General features: G+C 53.2%; 1 protein-coding gene across 6 annotated transcripts in view; it reads right to left on the bottom strand.

Moving 5' to 3' along the window:
• The window catches only part of PARVB (parvin beta), a 103,089-nt gene that overhangs the window by 39,384 nt on the left and 45,620 nt on the right, over window positions 1–18,085 (bottom strand). For all 6 annotated transcript variants that reach the window (XM_037006808.2, XM_037006811.2, XM_073214000.1 and 3 more), the window contains exons 2-3: window positions 11,743–11,832; window positions 9,699–9,769 (exon numbers count right to left, since the gene is read on the bottom strand). In XM_037006808.2, the coding sequence (XP_036862703.1) occupies window positions 9,699–9,769; window positions 11,743–11,832 (161 nt within the window). The remainder of the gene's footprint in view (window positions 1–9,698; window positions 9,770–11,742; window positions 11,833–18,085) is intronic.

The raw sequence follows: 18,085 nt of genomic DNA, 5'->3' as shown, positions 1-18,085 counted from the left end.
AGATTTTATCCAGATGGGCCTGACCCCGTCATGACAGCCCTTTGAATCTGGATCTGGAGGTCAGAGGAAGGACGGCAACCAGAGCTGAAGCGCAAGAGGAATCCAGCGAGAGAGGCCGGCTCTGAAGATGGAGGGGTCACGGGGAAAGGAAGGGGGTGCCTCTAGGAGCAAAGAGCTGACTCTCCCCAGAGCCTGCAGAAGGGAACTCGGCCCGACCACACTTTGATTTCAGCTTCGTCAGACTGAGCATAGAACGCAGACACGCCGTGCCGGACCTCTGACCTACAGAACTGTGAGCTAACAAACAGATGTTGATTTAAGCCACTGGATTGGTAATTAGTTACTCAGCAATAGAAAATTAATACAAACAGCATTCTGCTGCCACAGATTTCAAGCATCAGCTTCATAGGTAATACCACAACCACTGTATTGAAACACCACAGTGCGCTGCTGGGGCTTACACTCGAGTTATAGCTCTAACCAGAGTTAGCTGTGTGACCTTGAGCCATCACTTAACTTCTCTGGTCCTCAGAGTCTTTGTTAAAAAGAAGATAAGTCGATTCCTATCAGTATGTGTGCTATGTGGCCCAGCAATTCCAGTTCCAGAGGTTTCTCCCAAGGTACAAATCCAAATGTGTCCCTAGATATTTACTAACTCCGGAATGAGTCCAAATTTTGCATAGGAAAGTATATATACACAAGAGAAAAAAGACTGATGGGACACAAACAGAAAAAATCACCACTGCCTTCTGTTTGACTTTTTCTGTCTTCTAGGTTTTTAGCAGTATATATTACTTCGGTAGTTAGCAAAAATAATATTAAATACCGTTTTAAAAAAATCACTATCCAGATGGCTTGTTTGCAGAAATTGACAAGCAGACCCTTAAATGCTCATGGGAATTCACGGGACCCTGAAGAGCCAAAGCAATTTTGAAAAAGAAACCACGTTGAAGAAGTCCCACCTTCTGATTTCAAGCTCACCACACACACGGTACCGGCACAGGCAGAGACCAGGGGGACAGAACTGCGAGGCCAGAAGCAAACCTCAGTGACAGTCAGCTGATGTCAGTAAGGCGCCAAGACAGTCCCACGGGGAGAGAGCAGCCTTCTCAACAAACGGTGCAGGTACAACAGGACAGGCACAGGGACCCGGACCCTTACTTTACACCAGACGCAAAAGTTAACTCAAAATGGAGCGAAGACCTCAGTGTAAGAACCAAAACATAAAACCCTTAGAAAACGTGGAGGTAAATCTTCATGACCTTGGATTAAATAATGATTTCTTAGGACACCAAAAGCACAAGCAGCAGAAGAAAAAACAAAATTCAAAACTTTTGTACTTCAAAAGTACCATTAAGACAGTGAAAAGGCGACCCATAGAATAGGGAAGGTTTTGCCAGTCATTCCTCTGATAAAAATTTGTATCTAGAATATAAAAAGCACTGATAGCTCGATAATAAAAAGACAAAAAACCAACTAAAAAACCAGCAAAAGATCTGAATAGACATTTATCCAAAGATGATATGCAAGCGGCCGATAAGCACAGAAAAGATGTGCAAACATCATTCGCAATTAGGGAAATGCAAATCAAACCCACAGTGAGATACCACTTCACACCCACTAGGGTAGCTATCAGACAAAAGTGTTGCAAAGAATGTAGAGAAATTGGAACTTTTCATAATTTGCTGAAGGGACATAAAATGGTACATCCACTTTGGAAAAAAAGGCTAATCATAGAGTTACCATGGACCCAGCAATGCCAGGTTTATGTAGAAGAGAACTGAAAACATGTCCACAAAAATCCTCATATACAGATGTCCACTGCAGCACTATTCAAAAAAATAGCCAGAAGGTGGAAACCACACAAATGTCCATCAACTGGTGAATAGGTGCACCAAAATGGTCTGTCTGTACAATGTGGAACATTATTTAGCCATGAAAAGGGATGCAGTGTGGACACATGCGGCAACATGCACGAACCCTAGAAACTTTGTGCCAAGTGAAAGAAGCCAGTCACCAAAGGGCATGTACTGTAGGATTCTCCTTACATGTAACGGCCAGAATAGGCAAATCTACAGGGACAGAATAATTCTAAGGACACAGAGTGGTGCCAGAGGCTGGGAGAGGGCAGAATACAGCTTAGCTGCTGACGGGTATAGGGTTCTTTTTGGGTTGATGAAAATATTCTTAAATGGATTGAGCTGATAGTTGAACAATCTGGGCACACACCAGTAACCAACGAACTGAATGGCATGCGAATTCTATCTCAATAAAGCTGCCATTAAAAAACTAATCTCTAGAATGCAGTTGTAATGATCCACCGCTGCTGGGCTGTTTGGAGGATTTGGTGAGAGGACGTGGCTGGCAGTCCTAATCAGCTACACAGATCTACGCAGATGTTAGCATTACCATCCCAGGGGTTCTCTGCATGCCAAAAGCCCCTTTCCAATTTATTCAGCAGAACCCAGCATATGCCAGGCGCCACCCTAGGTGTTGGAGATGTAAGAAACACAACCCAGTCTCCACCCCAGGTGGGCCAGTTAAGGTGGGAAGGGCATATGCATGAAGGGCACACATGGAAGGATCCAGGATCAGGCCCACCTAGGCCGCCCATGGCTACCAGAAGGAGCTTGATTCACCCACTGAGCCATTTTACACCCCAGCCTGTCTGATCTCTGTGACTACTCTCTCCTTGCTCACTAGGTTCCAGCCACATTTCCCTCTTCATGGGTCCTTACACACGCCAGGCATGTGCAGGCCACAGGACCTTTGCATCTGCTGGTGCCGATGCTAGGCATGCTGTTGCCCTAGGAACTGACTCTCAGGACTCAGCTCGAATGCCACTTCCCTGACCACCCTACCTAAAACAGTGGGTGGGGAGGAAACGTTTCTGCTTCTTATCGTAGTTTTCTTCAAAGCACTCATGGCCACCTGACCACATGTACATTTATCTCTTGACACACCTGTCTTTCCCAGCTGGACTGTCAGCTCTGCGAGGGTTGGGCCTTCATTTTGCTCACTGATGTATCCCCTGCACCTAACCTTAGAACAGACTCACAAAAGGCACTCAAACAAACTGCAGAACTGCCTACATACCTAGAAAGTTCTCTCGGGCACACAGATATTCCGTTCCAGAGGCTCCTTGCCCAGAGCACAGGCCTGTTAGAAAATACATGAAAGATGTTTCTGCTCTGAGGAAACTAAAACTTAAACAAAATCCAATCTGGATCTCTGACCTGGTCAAAGTCCAAATATAAAAACAACAGAAAAGGATGAAAATCAAATTCCTGACAACAGGCCACAGAGGTCAGCTCGGGGAAGCCAGAGCAACCGACCGCCCACTTTAGCTGCGATCTACTCCTGGACACCACAAATCACCCTGCCCTGTACTTCCTGGGTCATCTATCTTAATCCTCTGTTTCACAAAAGACTTTTTAAAGATAGCATCAGTCACTATTTTTAGGGACACACTCCACTGTAGGCCCTGAATCCTGCAGGCAAACGCCTAGAACATGTATTAATGATGCCTGCGGCACAGGGCTCTCTGCACACATGATTTACAAGCTTGCTTTATCAGAACAAAAAGTTATTTCCCTTTAGTTCCTTCTCCATGATAATGAGGCTCTGCAGCCTGTTTCCCCCAGAGCTATGACAGTTATGTTTTAATCACTTCTGAACAGGCCCATCGCTGCTTAATCCACTGACTCGGGCTGATGGCAACAGGCAGGAGGCCACCCTGAGCCGGGGGCCGTGCCAGACGGTGTCACAGGGGCATCTCCATGTGGCTCTAATAGCACGGTCTTCTGCCCAGAGGATGATTTTTATGTAGCTGATCTTCATAGGGAAAAACGGGAGGAAGAAAATAGAAAACTTAAACAACCAGGAAGTCTTGCCCAATAAACTGGGAAGTGAGATGTGAAATCTGCTCGCCGGCAGCAATGCGGACCCAGTGATGACCCGGCCAGCGCGCCTTGGACCGCCGCGCTCACAGTGGAAGCCTTCCCCTGGCTCTCCATTCTGGAAAGCCCAAGTAGCGCCATTACCTCTTTTGAGGATCATTAAAAATATAAAGCGTCTCATCTATAAAATGCTATCCAGGCAGCAATGCTGTTCACCCCGAAGTAATTCAGGTGCTTCTGGAAGATGCTGGGGAAAATGACCACAGTGTGGAGCCCCAGCAGAGAAGGTATGAGGGCAAGTCTTTCGGGCTTCTGAACCCACAGGACACTCGTGCCCACTTCTACATTTGGACTATAGACCTGCCTGTTCACCACCACCCCTGCTCTACCCTGCTCACATTCCAGCACCTTCCATGGTGCCTGCCAGACAGCAGTAACACGGAATCACATACGTGATCTTACAATTTCCTCACACAGGCACTTGGCAGTAGGTACTATTGTTCGCCCACTTTACCTGAACCAGGATTGGAATCCAGGAAGCTGACCCCAGGGTCCACTGTGCCCCTTTCACCCCTAACACGACATTATACACAAGAGATCATGCAAAGAAAATTTTTACATGATCAGCCTCATCCTTCATGCCAGGCTCAGCCAGAGCCGAGGGCTCCTGCACAGGGGGCAAGAGTCGCACAGTCCTTTCTACAGCGACAGTCCTGAGGCAGCAGGGTCAGTGGGCTAAGTCTACTGAGGGAGACAGGGCAGGGGCCGGGACAAGACGTAAAATGTGCAGATGACGGAGGACAGAGAAAGAAAACAAGGACACTGACTACGCTTCCTCATTAATGTCCCACTGGTCCCCAAACTGGGACATGTCCAAGGGGTCAGGACGTCAGCCAGACCTCACCCAACCTGCTCAGCCTATGCAAGGTCCAAACTTCACACCCAAAACAACTGTTTCTGAGCTGAATCCCTACAAAGGGCCACTGGGAGGCGGCCTCTGCCGAGGTCTTCTCAGGTTTACTCACCCAGAAGCTCGAGTAACTAGTCTCCAGTGCAGGTGGGTATTCTGCAAAGAGCAAGGGTCATGCAGGTGAAGCAGCTGGCAGTGTTTTCCCTGAATCACCAAGACTGACCATGTGCACCCGATTCCCAAGGGGTGCTGCTGGGACCACCCACATCAGCATCAAACTCACAAGGCCTCTGCCTCGCCATCCTCCCGAACCGCCCTTGTCAAGATTCGAATCCTGTAGGTCTGGGGCGGGCAAGAACCATATGCCCTCTCAGGTGGCTCTCTGTGCAACCTCCTGTTGGCGCTGCAGCCCAAGTCCCTCATCCATTCACCCAAGTGCGGATCAGCATGGCTGTGTGCAGGGCGTGCCCCAGCTGGGGGCAAAATGCTGATGGTCCCTGACCTCACTGGGATTACACTGGCGGGGAGGCGGGAAACGGGACAAAGACCGAGACCAACCAGCAGTGGACTGTGGATGGCAGTGGGATGAAAGCGGCCAGGGCAGGGTGGGGGCCAAGGCAGTGGGGGTGGGGAGGCCAGAGACTGTGTCGGGGGAGGAAACGTCAGGAGCAAACTGAGCCACGGACCGAGCTCTGTGAGCGGGAACTGTGTGTGCACAGGCCACGCTCCCCTGCAGAATCTAACCTTGCCCACATCATGCTGGCCTGGGCCTGGCCTAGGCCTTGGGGAGGCGACCTCTACGCCCCTGAAGCATCCTGCTTGATACGGGGGGCCCTGGGCCAGCTGGAGAGGACCAACGTGCCTGCGGTGGGGGCCTTGGGTCTGTCACGGCCAGAGGGCCGGAGACAGGTCGGCCCCGAGGGCAGTCAGCTGTGCCCAGGAGATGGTGTTCCCCCAAAACACCCTTGACCACAAGGCTCAGGGAGCTTCCCTGGCTGGCAATGCTCAGAGGATACTGCACAGCATTGCCAACACGCAACATGTCCCTCCCCTCCACACCCCCACGCTCCGCAGGGACAGGACAACTGGAGCGCCACGTCGGTGCCCCTGGGCCCTGCCCCACGTGCCTCCTTCCTTGGCTGATTCTAACCGTTCACTGTAATAGGCCCTAACTGTGGGGTTAACAGGGTTCAGGGAGTTCTGGAAGCCCTCCCGGCAAACTAGCAAACCTACGGGTCACCTTGGGGACCCCAAACGTGACATTGGTATCAGAAGTGAGGATGAACTTGGGGCACTGGCTTTTAGGACCTGCCACCTGGGCAGGCATGTGCTCCGCTTGCTCCAGAAGAGCAGGAAGGCCTGGTGGCTGGAGCATAGCAGGGAGGCAGGAAGGGATGCGTGCCCGGGCTGCTCCGAGGCTTCCCAGTCAGCAGCACCCCCAAGGCCAGGCCAGGGGGCTGGCCTCCAGCTCGGGGAGCAGCTGGAGGCAGAGCCTCCCGGCTCACCCCTCTCTGAGCACACAGGCTGCTCTGGCCTTGGAACCAGGTCCTTCCAAGCCAGGGACAGGAGGTGCTGACCGTCTACTGATGTGAGCAAAGCCCAACTCGGGGACACGCCCAGGCCTCGCTCTCAGCCTCCCCACCTGGCAAACGAGAATGAACCAAATGCAGCAGAGGCTCGGCACAGGCACTGCCCACGCCACCACCCACACGCGTCTCTGCTTAAAAAGGCTGTGAGAAAAAAGTGAGCGACAAGGAACACTGCACGTCCCTCCCCTCCACACCCCCACCACGGCAGGCAAGCCACAGACACCCAACACGATGCCACTGTCCTGACTGCTGTGTTTATCTTGTAAAATGCTTGACAAAGCAAGAAATATGTCACCAGCCTGCCTGGAGGTGCAACCTGCAGTCTGAGAGCAGGTAGAATCATCCAGAAACTGCCTGTCTCCTGGCACAGGCATTCCAGGCCGGCAGGACAGCCGCAGGAGCAGACATCCAGGGGCTTCACAGCTGGCCTTTCCAGGAAACTGGCACGGTAGCAAGGCCCACCCTGCCCAGCCCAGCGTCAGCCCAAGGGAGGCGGCAGCTTGGGGGAGGGCGGGGACAGCCTGCTGTCTGTTTTCTGTGGCTGCTCTATCCAACTACCACAGATGTGGTGGCTTCTGGTGCAATACCAGTGTACCCCCTTACAGCCAGGGGGCCCCGAGGCCAAATCGTTTCCACTGGGCTAATGCCAAGCTGTCAGGGGGGCTGCTTCCTTGCCTTTCCCCGCCCCCGCTCCCAGAGGCACCTGCAGCCTGTGGCATGGGGCCCCTCCACGTGCATCCTCAGAGCCAGCAGCGTGCCACCCTGCTTCTGCCAGCATGCTGCCGTCACCACCTGCAGCCTGGTCTCCCTCTGCTTCCCGCTTATAAGGTCATCTGTGGTAACAGTGGGGTCTCCCCGAGAATCTCCCCACATCAAATTCCTAAAGTAACTACATCTGGAAGTAACATCCATGGGCTCCGGGGATTAGCACACGGGCATCTTTGGGGGCCGTGACGCAGCCCACCACACCTGGGTGCCTGGGCCAGGCTCGCTGCTGCTGCTTCGGCAGGGGGCGGGGGGCACAACCCCAGACCAGCGCCCGGGAGGGAGGGGAGAGGGGCAGGTGCACAGCTCGCCGAGCTGACCGCAGCGTCCGCAGAAAGGCCAGTCCAGGCTCTGCCGTGCAGCCTGTCTCCTGGGCAGCCACCCCTCCCACCGGCCCATCGGGGAAGTAGGGAAGAGGTACTCTCTGGTCCGCAGTCCTGCACAGTCCCAAAGGCATCACCCTCCACGCACCTCCGGAGCCTCCAGTCGGCACACCCCACACCTGGCGACGAGGCCCTTCACCTGACTCCAGAATCTGGAGGAGGCAGAGCAGCGGGAGCCGCAGGGATCCTAGCCCTGGTGTGGGGCGCTGTGGGCCCCTCCACGTGGGCTGTGAATGATGTGCAGCTGACCATGAGGGCAGAAACAGCCTGTGGTCTTTAGAGGCTAAGCGGCCAAACAGGCGCCCAAGGGGCCAAATTAATCGGAGTGTGCCGCAGACCCCACATAGTGGGGCAGGCGACCTGCTCATCTCACCAGGCCCAGAGCCCAGCACAGCAGCCGGCACCCAACCAGAGCTCGGCAGGGGGCCCCCAGGTGTGCAGATCTCGAAGCCACCACCCCTCATTGACACACAGTGCAGCCTGGGGACAGGGAGTGAGCTCCGAGGCCCCACGTGAAAGCGACACTGGCCTCCCTGGGGGTGGTTCCAAGGAGATGATGCTTGTGAATGGAGCTTGTGGGGGCTCACACACGGCTCAAGTGTAGGAGGGAAAACCTGAAAGGTGCGTGCGATGGTCAGCTTCAAGTGTCAGCTTGACTGGATGTGTGGGTGAGGGCGTTTCCAGAACAAACCATCATTTGAACTGGTGGAGTGAGTAAGGGTGTGTGTGGTGGGGGCAGCCACGCAAACCGAAGGGCCCAGTAGAACGAAATGGTGGAGGAAGGCTGGATTCACCCTCTCTCTCCTCTTCTTGAGCTGGGCCGCTGACCTCCTATCCTCAGCTCCCTGGCTTGCAGAGGGCAGACTATGGCACTTCTCAGCCTCCATACTTACGTGAGCTAGTTCCTTAAAATAAACCTCTTTCTAGAGACAGACAGATGTACATATCCTACTGGTTTTGTTTCTCTGGAGAATCCTGACAAAGAGTGCATATCCTCCGCCTTCTGCTACTAAAATATCCCCTGTGAATAACATTTGGTGCCTAAAAGACGGGCCCCTTTCCTCCCTGACGTTCTTCTGTTCAGAATAACAAAGTGGGTATCCAGGAAAAAAAAAAATTCTTTATAAAATAAACTAGGTAATTTAAGTTCTTTAGAACTAACATTTTTGGCATAGGCCCTAAGACTGGTATTTTCAATTTCACTTTTTAAAAGGATACAACTTGTAAAGGTTTTCTTTATCATGAATGAGCCCCCACAAAACCACGACTGTGCACCATGTTAGGGCCAGCAGCAGTGGTGAAGGTGCAGAAACTTTTAAAAACACACTTTTAATAGAATGTGCGTGTCTGTCGCACACACTGTCAGAAACAGCAATTTCAAAGCCCTGGGATGTCCTGAGCCGGCCGCGGGCCTAGGAAATGAAACGCTGGGTCTATCAGGGTGAGGGTGCTGCCAGAGCCCAGAGCCTCTCCTCGTCGGGGATTATCGTTTAAAATCCTATTGCAGCTTAGATCACAGCAATCAAAACTGCAATCTGAGTGTAGACACGGACAAAAGCTACAAATGAAGCCTCACCGCTAAGCCGGAGCCGGAGAAACCAGGCTGCAGAGAGAAAGGCTGCTGCTCTTGCTCAGAAGGAGCCGCAGAGCCACCTGCCAGTCCCTGCTTCCCTGGCTTTGGGGAAGGACACAGCCATCTTCTTGTCTGGCTGGAATCTGCACTTCCAGATGCTGCAGACGCTGGCCGGCCGCCCAGGGCAGGCCACTAGCATCGACGGTTCCTCTGCGGGAGTAGCCGGAGGGGTCACACGGGCTCGTGTCTCAGAACTGTCTCCAAATCCACCCATCGTGCTCCAGAAAGAGTATGAACCCAATGTGCAAGGTGCTCTGTAGTTCATTCACTCCAGCTGCTGGTTCCAAATCTTCCAAATAGACCCCCCCTCATAACCCAGCCCAGCACGGAGTGCAAGAAAGCGGTTTAAGGCCCCAGGGAGCTTAGGCAGGCAGGCGCCCCAAGCTGCAGGCTGGTCCCCTTCCCCACCAGCCCTGCACCTACCACAGCACTGAGCTCCCCTGCACCAGCCCAAGGCTTTGCTCCTTTGCCCACAAGAGCCAGAACCCCAAGGCTCTGCCCTAACAAGAGCATCCATACCTTGACCAGCTCCTTGAATTTGGGGTCATCCTTGGAGGTGGGGTCGATCATCGTGCGCTCCTCATTCTCCTCTGCAGGGAGCAAAGGCGGTAGTGTTAGCAGGTGGAGCTGTGCAGATCTGATGCTTGAGAGAGACGCTCAGGTAACACACAGGGGACCAGACTGGGGTCCCTTATGATGTCCTTGCTGAGGCCCTCTGCAGCCTCCTTTCCCCAGCTCTCCCTGGCACTTCACGCCTCACCAACTGCTGGCCACAGGGCCTTGGCACATGCTGCTCCCTGTCTGACACCCTGTCCCCTGAGTCCACATCCCCTTCATCCTTCAGCTCTCAGTTTCAGGTGCTGACCAGGCCGGTCCTTATTAAGGTCACATGAGTTTCAGGGACAAGCTGAACCTTCTGGAGTGAACTGAAGAACACCAACTCCCAGACCCAAGAGCAGCTATTTAGAAAGGTGGTAAGATAAAGAGGGTTAGGGTCCAGGGCAAGGCAGGTTCGAGGCATTATTGACAAAACAACAGCCTGCCACACATTTAAAATAAGTCTACTGTCTAGCTCCTGTTGGTCTAAAGCAAGGTTCCCAACCAGGAGCAATTGTGCCCCTCTAGCACTCCATGTAGCAACATGTGGAGGAGACATTTTTGGTTGTCCCAGCTGCTGGGGGATGCTACTGGCATCTAGTGGATAGAGGCCAGGGAGGCTCAACACCCCATAATACACAGGACACGCCCACAATAAAGAACTGCCCAGTGCAAATGTCCACTGTGCCACATGAGATGGGGAGCCCTGCCGTAAGTCATGCTAATTACAGACCCGCATGCTGGTCCCCAGCTTTCCCTTGGAGAGAGAGTCCAAAGGAACCTCTGCCTGGACAGCAACTTCAGGCTGAAAGCAACAACAGCGGCAGCAACGAAGAGTGACGCTCTTCCGAGAGGAGAGAGATTGCCGCGGACCCCCGCGGGAGCTCAGGGACCTGGCCGGCCCTTGGCTTCAGGCCCCCCGGGCTGACCCTCACTGGCATTTCTTCTCCGCGAGCTCTTGAAGTGGAAACCAAGCTCTTGAAGAGGGACCCACGGGGACTTCCCTTTGAACCAGGGTTTGGGCGGAAGCAGAACGTCCCACAACTGCCTTCCAGATATCAGATCCCAAAACACACTTCAAGGAAAACACGTCCAGGCTGTCACTTCATTAGACTTGGCTGCGACGTGGTCCCAAAAAAGGTGAGTACAGGGGCCTCACCACTTGGCAGGTCCCACCCAGCAGACCCCCGGCCTTGGGGCAGCTCCAGCTCGTGCACTGAGTTCTATTTAATCGCATTTCTCCCTTTCTCTGTTTTCTTTACTCTGTTACTTTGTCATCTTGAGGCCTTGGAGACCCAGGGAGAATGCCATTCCCAAGGCGAGCTAATCCCCCCAGATATCAAACACCCCGTGAGTGCCCCTCCTGTGCCAACCAGCCGATCCGCGGTCTGCCCCTCGCAGCCTCCTCATTCACGGGGCTCTCCCAGGGCTCCCGTACACCTGCCCTCGACACCCTGGAGCCACAGGACAGCCTCCACAGCCCAGAGCCCACTGAGTGCATTCGAACTAGCCCGTCCAAACCGGCTCCCCCGCCTCACCCGTGCCTCCCTGCGGAAACCACAGTAAAGGCTGGGGCCCTACTTGCCCCTCACTCCCTCTGCCACCTGCCCGACTCTGGTGCTGCCCCGCGTAGCCCTGCCCTACCCCCTTGGGGACTGAGACAAACCACCCGCTCAGTGGCAGTCACCTCCTGATCTGTTGGCCTCACCAGACGTACAGAACAATGAAAAATACGTTTGAAACTGGAAGGGCAGAAACCTACAAGGGATGACTTGCTTTTTCCTATAAACTTTTCTAAACCTGACCTTGAGCTAAGAGCCTGGACTCTGACATGCTGCTCATGTGCTGTCGGATCAAGAGGCCCTAAGACCGTGCCCCTCAGCAGCCTCAATAATCCGGCTGCACGCGGTGGAAGCTCGGCTCTCACAACTGGAAGTGACGCTGGCAGGGGTGACAGTACCAGTACCTAGCTGGGTGTCTTCCGGGTGAACATCCACGAAGGCAGGGGACAGTGGTGTGTTGATGGCATTTTTGCCTTCTTCCTGCAGGTCACTCACTGTCAAGCACAAAGGACAAAACAGGTTAGTATAAACAGAATACCACAGCCTCACATGTTGGCAGTGGAAACAGAGGGAAATCAACTTGGTTTTTAAGCATCTAGCAAACATTCCTAAATGGCTTATGGCCCAGAAAGAGTCCAAAGAAAAATATTCCAAACCAAAAATACGTTCTAAAGTTCTTTCCCCTCGCCAAATATTTCCCAATTCTCGCCAAGCCCTGCCAATCTCTTTGGAATAGATAGGACACAGAAGCTTCTGGATGCTTTCCAGATCTGCCCAAGGCTGCTGAGACAGACAAAGAGAAGGTCCCAGAGACAGGGCCTGGACAGGCGGGCTCCCCTCCCCTCCCTGGAGAGCTGTGTTCTCAGCGGGGGGACTCCGGCAGGAAGGCCCCTCCCAGGACCTGCATGGGTAAGTCCAGAACTCCCAGCGATGCCACTGCTGACGTGAATGTGAGGCCACGTTCGTGGGGACAGAAACTGACGGTACATAAAGCCCAGGGTTGGGAGCACTACAACACACAACAGGATCTAACTAACCAGACCAGAAGCTTCCAAGTGGAAGCACAAGGCCTCCAGGTAGGCAGCTCCAGCTGAGCGTGTGTTGGGCGGAAGGAGCACTGGGCAGTCCCAGGGTTCAGAGGGCCACCTGAGCAGAGGCACAGCAAGGGCCCCACAGGAGCAGAGGGGACCCCTTGCTCCCAGCACTGGAGACCCTCCAGGGAAATGCCTTGAGCCCCATCTACGGGGAGCCCCACAGACACCCTCGCCCTTGTAACATCCTGCCTGGCACACTGGCCATAACTGGCACTTTCAGGCCCTGCTGCCTGTGGGATTCCCGGCTCCAGCTTCAAGATCTGATTTACGGGTGTGGGGGGGCAGGGGGTCCTGGGCACCCGTTGCATTTTTAAGTCCAGTTGAGAAAGGCTGGGCAATGTCTCCGATCACACGCCACTAGACCAGCCTTCTCCATCGCCAGTCTCTGGTCAGCAGTTTGCCCACACCTTCCCTTCAACAAAACGTTCTAAGAAAACTTGTTTCTTTTTCCAACGCCCCAATCACCTCAAGCCTTTAACATGTCCAATTCCAGGCACCTGGAGTAGGTGGCGAGACTGTCAAGGGGACATCGTGTGATGGCTTTGGAGCAGGCAGGTCTGGGTGATCACCCCTCATAGTGTGACCCCAGGCAAGTCCCAGTAACCCCTCTGGGCCTGTTTCCTCCAAATATCAGGGCCCCTAAGAGGACTAGAGAAAATGATGGATGTCAGGACCATCCAGAGCTCTCTGGACCAGGCTGTGGACCCAGCTGTGGGGTTCCAGCCCCGCCCACCCCTCACAAGGATGACAGCAGTAGGGCCCCAGGACACCAGCTTCTCATTGAAAGCACTGATACAAGGCTTTTTAAAAAGCAAACTGTCTCGTACATCCATGTTCTATAGCAGCGTGATTCACAGAGGGTGGGAAGGGCTCAAGGGTCCACTGGTGGCAAAATGTGGTCTGTCCATACAGTGGAAAGTTACTCACCCATAAAAAAGGACGGAAGGCTGTCCTGACAGGCTACAACACAGATGCGCCCTGAGGACATGATGCTCAGTGAGATAAGCCACTCACAGAAGGACAAATCCTGTAGACTCCACTCTGGCGAGGTCCCTAGACCCATCCAATCCACAGACATAACGCAGAGGGGGGGCGGGGGCAGCAAGCGGGTGTTACTGGGGACAGAGTTTCCACTGGGAGGAAGGAAGAGTTCCGGAGATGGGTCGGCGCACAGCAGTGTGAGCGGAGGAATTAAAGCTACTGAACTGCACACTTAGAAAGGGTCAAAACAGTAAGTTTATGTTATAGTTATTTTAGCACAATAAAAACAGGACAAGAAAAGCAGAAGCAGATGGTCTCCCAAGGGCGCTCCTGTCTGGAGGCCAGGCCGGCAGCAGGCCGCCCTCAAACCACCTTCGTCCCCCGGAGAGGTGTTCATCCTGTGACCCAACCCCACGCAGAGCCATCTTCTCATCCCCAAATCCTTAGCTTAACTGTGCAAGAAGCAGACCAGTGTAGACCAGTTTCCTGAGCACATGATGAACGTGTGAACTTTTGAGGCACACCCCCCCTCACTTCTTAACAGCATCCCAAAGATCCCACAGCCCGCCCAGGTCAGTTTAGAAAACAAGAGACCAATTTTCAGCAATGATTTTGTCTATGTAATGAATTACAAAGAGTATCTGAACCAGCAAAGAGCTTTCAAAGACATAAAGGGAAGGAGGAAAAGGGGTTTTTTCCCAGAAGTTCTCACAAATCCACGAGGTATAACATGACCTGGTCCACCGGGTGTTTGCAGAAGACCCAGGTTGCTGAGTCCCGTTTCCTGGGCCAGCATCACAGAAGGGCTGAGGTCAGGGGGTCCCCCTGGTCCAGATCCTCTGAGATGGTCATGTTCACAGCCCAGGAAGTATGAGACTCAGGACTCATATGAGGGGCGGGTGGCACAGGTGGGCCTCGGGCCCAGGCAGGCCATGCAGGTGAGTCATGACAGGCAGCCCATAATGCTTCTCAGAAAGCCCCGGAGCGGCCATATAGGCTGTCCACGCCCCCGGGCACAGACCTGTGCAAGGGCAGAGCGGGGAGCTAAAGAAATGCTTCCAGGGGTCCTGCTGCCTGGTCTCAGAAACACAAAGATTGGGGGCGGAGAAGGAAAGGCATTTTCAAAGCACAGAAATTGGGTCACATGAAAACAGAAATTTCCACACCGCCCTTGAACATCAAAGATAACACTAAACAGGGCCTCGGATTTAACGACCTTAATGAATGAGAAATGCACCCGCAGGACTGCCAGGCCCCTTTAGATGGCACATTCCAAAGAGGCTGTTATGCACAAAGCCTGAGGGAAACAAGGGCAGGGACAGCACCCAGGAGCCCCAGTCTGTAACCACATGGTCTCGGGTTCGAATCTCACTTTGCCATACACGGGCATGTGGCCTGGAGCAAATCCCTTCCCCTCGCTAAGCCTCTGTTTGCCCATCTGTAACACGAGGGTGACAGCAGTTCCTTCCTCAAAAGGATTTGCAGAGTAAGAGATTGTGAGTGTTCAGCTCCTAGTGCAGAGCGCTCACCCTGCAGAGGGTGGACAGGTGTGGGTGACTAACGGCTCCTCAATGAGGCTCCAGGCGAGGTGTGAACTGAGCGATGAGTGATGGAAAGGAGAGTGTGGCTCTCCCTCATGCCGGGGAGAACCACAGAAGGCTTCCTGGAGGAGGAAGCAATTGGACACAACAACCTTGAAAGATGGCAAGAATCCAGATGATGGACTTTGGGGCTCTGTGCAAAGCAGACGGGGACAGATCAGAGTCACGATTCCAGAAACCCAATGTGGCAGCCACATCAATGATGAACCAAAGGAGGCTTCCACAGACTCCTGTTTCTGTAAGGGGCACAGCCCCTGCACTGAGGAGTCAGCCAGACGTTCGGCAGGAGGGACTCCTCTTGAACCATGCTTTTCCCTAAGGACCCTATTCTGCCAGCTTAGTGGATTTCCATTAACTCCAGGAATGTTTTGGTTTTTAAAGTATTGGTCCCATTTGCCAGAAGGTCAAACACTTCAAAGATGCAAAATGCTGGCTTGTCTTGAGTTACTGAGAAAGATCGCTGGCCCGGGAGAGCTGGCGTCTGGCGTGCACGGCGGGTGTGGGTGCTCAAAGGGCTGGCACTCGATGTCACGGGGCCAGGATTGTTTCCTACACGCGTCTGCCATTGTGTGGATGAATGCCCTCGCCCACACTAAGCCCGCAGCCAACCACAGGGTCTCGGTGCCAGTTGTTCCCACTGCACCAAGGTCACGTTCCAGTGGTGACACTCCCAGGCCAGGGCCACACAGGGGACCGAGAACTGGGGAAATGCCAGGAGGGCGAGAGAGAGGGGTCGAAGGTAGGTCAGAAGACAGGGCAGAGGGAGAAGGTTTGCAAGCTGAGGGGCAGGACAGCCATGCCTCCTGCAGCCCAGGGGGACAGTGGGGTGGTCAGACCACAGCTGACAAATCTACGAGCTTTTGAAAAAAGATGAAAACCTGGGATTTAGTTTGGACTCCCCCAGTTTATAAAGGTGAGCAAAACTTCAGATTCTGTGGGCCAGCCGAGGGCTACCGGTCTGCACTCCATGTGACAGTGAATGTCCAACCCACGTTCCACCTGTCAGTGGGAAGCAGGGAGAGGGCCATCAGCATTTCCTGAGCACCTGCTATGTGCCTCCCATGCCATCCATTCATCTCATCTCCTAACAAGTCTGTGGCTGGTCATGGCTGGGTCCAGGTGGGCCAGCATCTGCTAGAAGGGAAGGTACCTGATTACACCCACAGTGAGCCCCAGAGCCAGGACTGAACATGGTTCTACCCGGTCTTGCATCTCACTGTACCCAGTTAAGTCCTATCCATCATCAAGCCTCACTGGCCACCTCCTCCGGGAAGCCCTCCTGAGTGCTCCCCCCCTACTCTCCCCAGCTCACATCACACAGCGCAGCAACTCTCTTTTCTCCACCATCTGCCCACACTAGTGCTAACCCAGATCCTTGTATTTGAGGGGCAGTGCGCTGAAGGGTTTAGGGCCCTGGAGCCAGTCTGCTGGTTTCAGATCCTGGTTTGGCCACTGATGAGCTGGGTATCCTAGGCAACCAACTTTACTGCCCTGTGCCAGTTCCCATCTGTGAAATGGGGCCTGGTTCACCTCACAGAGAGCTCATGAAGGTGAACACGCAGAACAGTTGCTGGAATGCAGTAAGCACGCAATAAGTGCTAGCCTTTGGCATCTGTGGAGCGGAGGCATACAGGCATGTTTCCAAAGCCCATTCTCTTCCCACCACTCCACCCAAAGACAGGGCAAGGCCAAAAAATATATATATATACCTCTCCCAATTGGAATCAGGAGCAAATTAAAAGGCGGAAAGAGCATCAAAAACTAAACCTCAACACTTGAGAACTTCACATAAAGAGCCTGCCATTTATACCCCAGGCTAAATGCAAAGGTCCTGTGTGTTTTGTTTTTTATCTTTTTCTATATATGGGTTTCATTTATGTATTTATTTAGTTTTTACCCAAGCTCTTGTCCCCCAAAAAATGCTTTTAGGTAGTTTGCCTTCTCCCTTTTAACATTATTAGGAAAATATAACCTGGAGGGCAGGGTGGCGTACAGGGCAGGTCGCCACAGGGGAAAGCATAAGGCTTCTTGGCTTCTCGCTCCACAAGGGGCCCCAAGGCAGGAACGGGGGATCATGACACCCTCCCTGCAAAGACGAGGGGCAGGAAGCACACTGGGGGCTCACCCGCAGGGGTTCAGCAAGGATAAAAAAGCCTCACGGGGCGGGATTGAGCTGCGGCGGGTCCTCAGAGGCTGATACAGGGCGTCTCCATCTTCTGACATTTTTCTGAGTGTGTTCTTTCAACACAGCAGACATTTTGCCACCTATGGGGACTTTTTACCCCCTATATAGGCATCCTAGTTTTCACAGAGAACAAAAGATCAGGGGGATAGTTTTCAGCAGGCCCTGTCTGAACCAGGATCAAAGAGAAACCCCAGCAAAGACAGCCGCTCTTCCCCTGAGCTGCATCTAATAAGAGAACTTGGAAATGGCTGGAAAGCTGCCTCGGTTTTGGACACTTAACCACCCTTTTCAAGACATACCCACTTCTAGTGGCAACTGGCCCTCCTCAGAGACACTGAGCAGCCCTCATAGTTGCCAGTTGCCAGAAGGATAAGGGGGATGAGGGTGCCTCTCTGCATCCGTGTTCCCGTCTCCCTGCAGGCTGGGGGAAGGGAAATGGGCACTGTCAACACCACGTGTTGAGTAGGACCTGACAAAATCTGCTAAAAGAGGCTTTCCGGGCCTCTGCAGGAAAGTGAGAGCTTTCTATGAATTCTCCAGCTTCCTCTGCACTCAGAGGGATCATTTCTTTGCAGAAGTTATAATTTATTGGAATAATTAAATTCATCAGCCATGAAGGTCTTAACAGAGTGGTTCTTCTAAAAATACATCAAATTGTACTTCATGTGAAGATCTCATAGCTCAGTGGAGTTAAAATAAGGCCCAAATAAGATCGAAACCCACAGATCGGAACAATAACACCCACAGACTCAACAGCTGGGAGGCCTCGCTGCAGGGCAGCCCTTCCTGACATCCGAAGATGAGGCGACAGACCTCCATGGGGTCCTTCTGGCATATCTCGCTTGCAAAGGCCTTGACACATGAAGCCCACCCTTCTCAGCTGGTT

The sequence above is a fragment of the Manis javanica genome, chromosome 10 (genome assembly GCF_040802235.1).
Source record: "Manis javanica isolate MJ-LG chromosome 10, MJ_LKY, whole genome shotgun sequence".
NCBI lineage: Eukaryota > Metazoa > Chordata > Mammalia > Pholidota > Manidae > Manis > Manis javanica.
The sequence above is the reverse complement of the archived record's forward strand: the minus strand, read 5'-3'. Positions and strand labels throughout refer to the sequence as shown.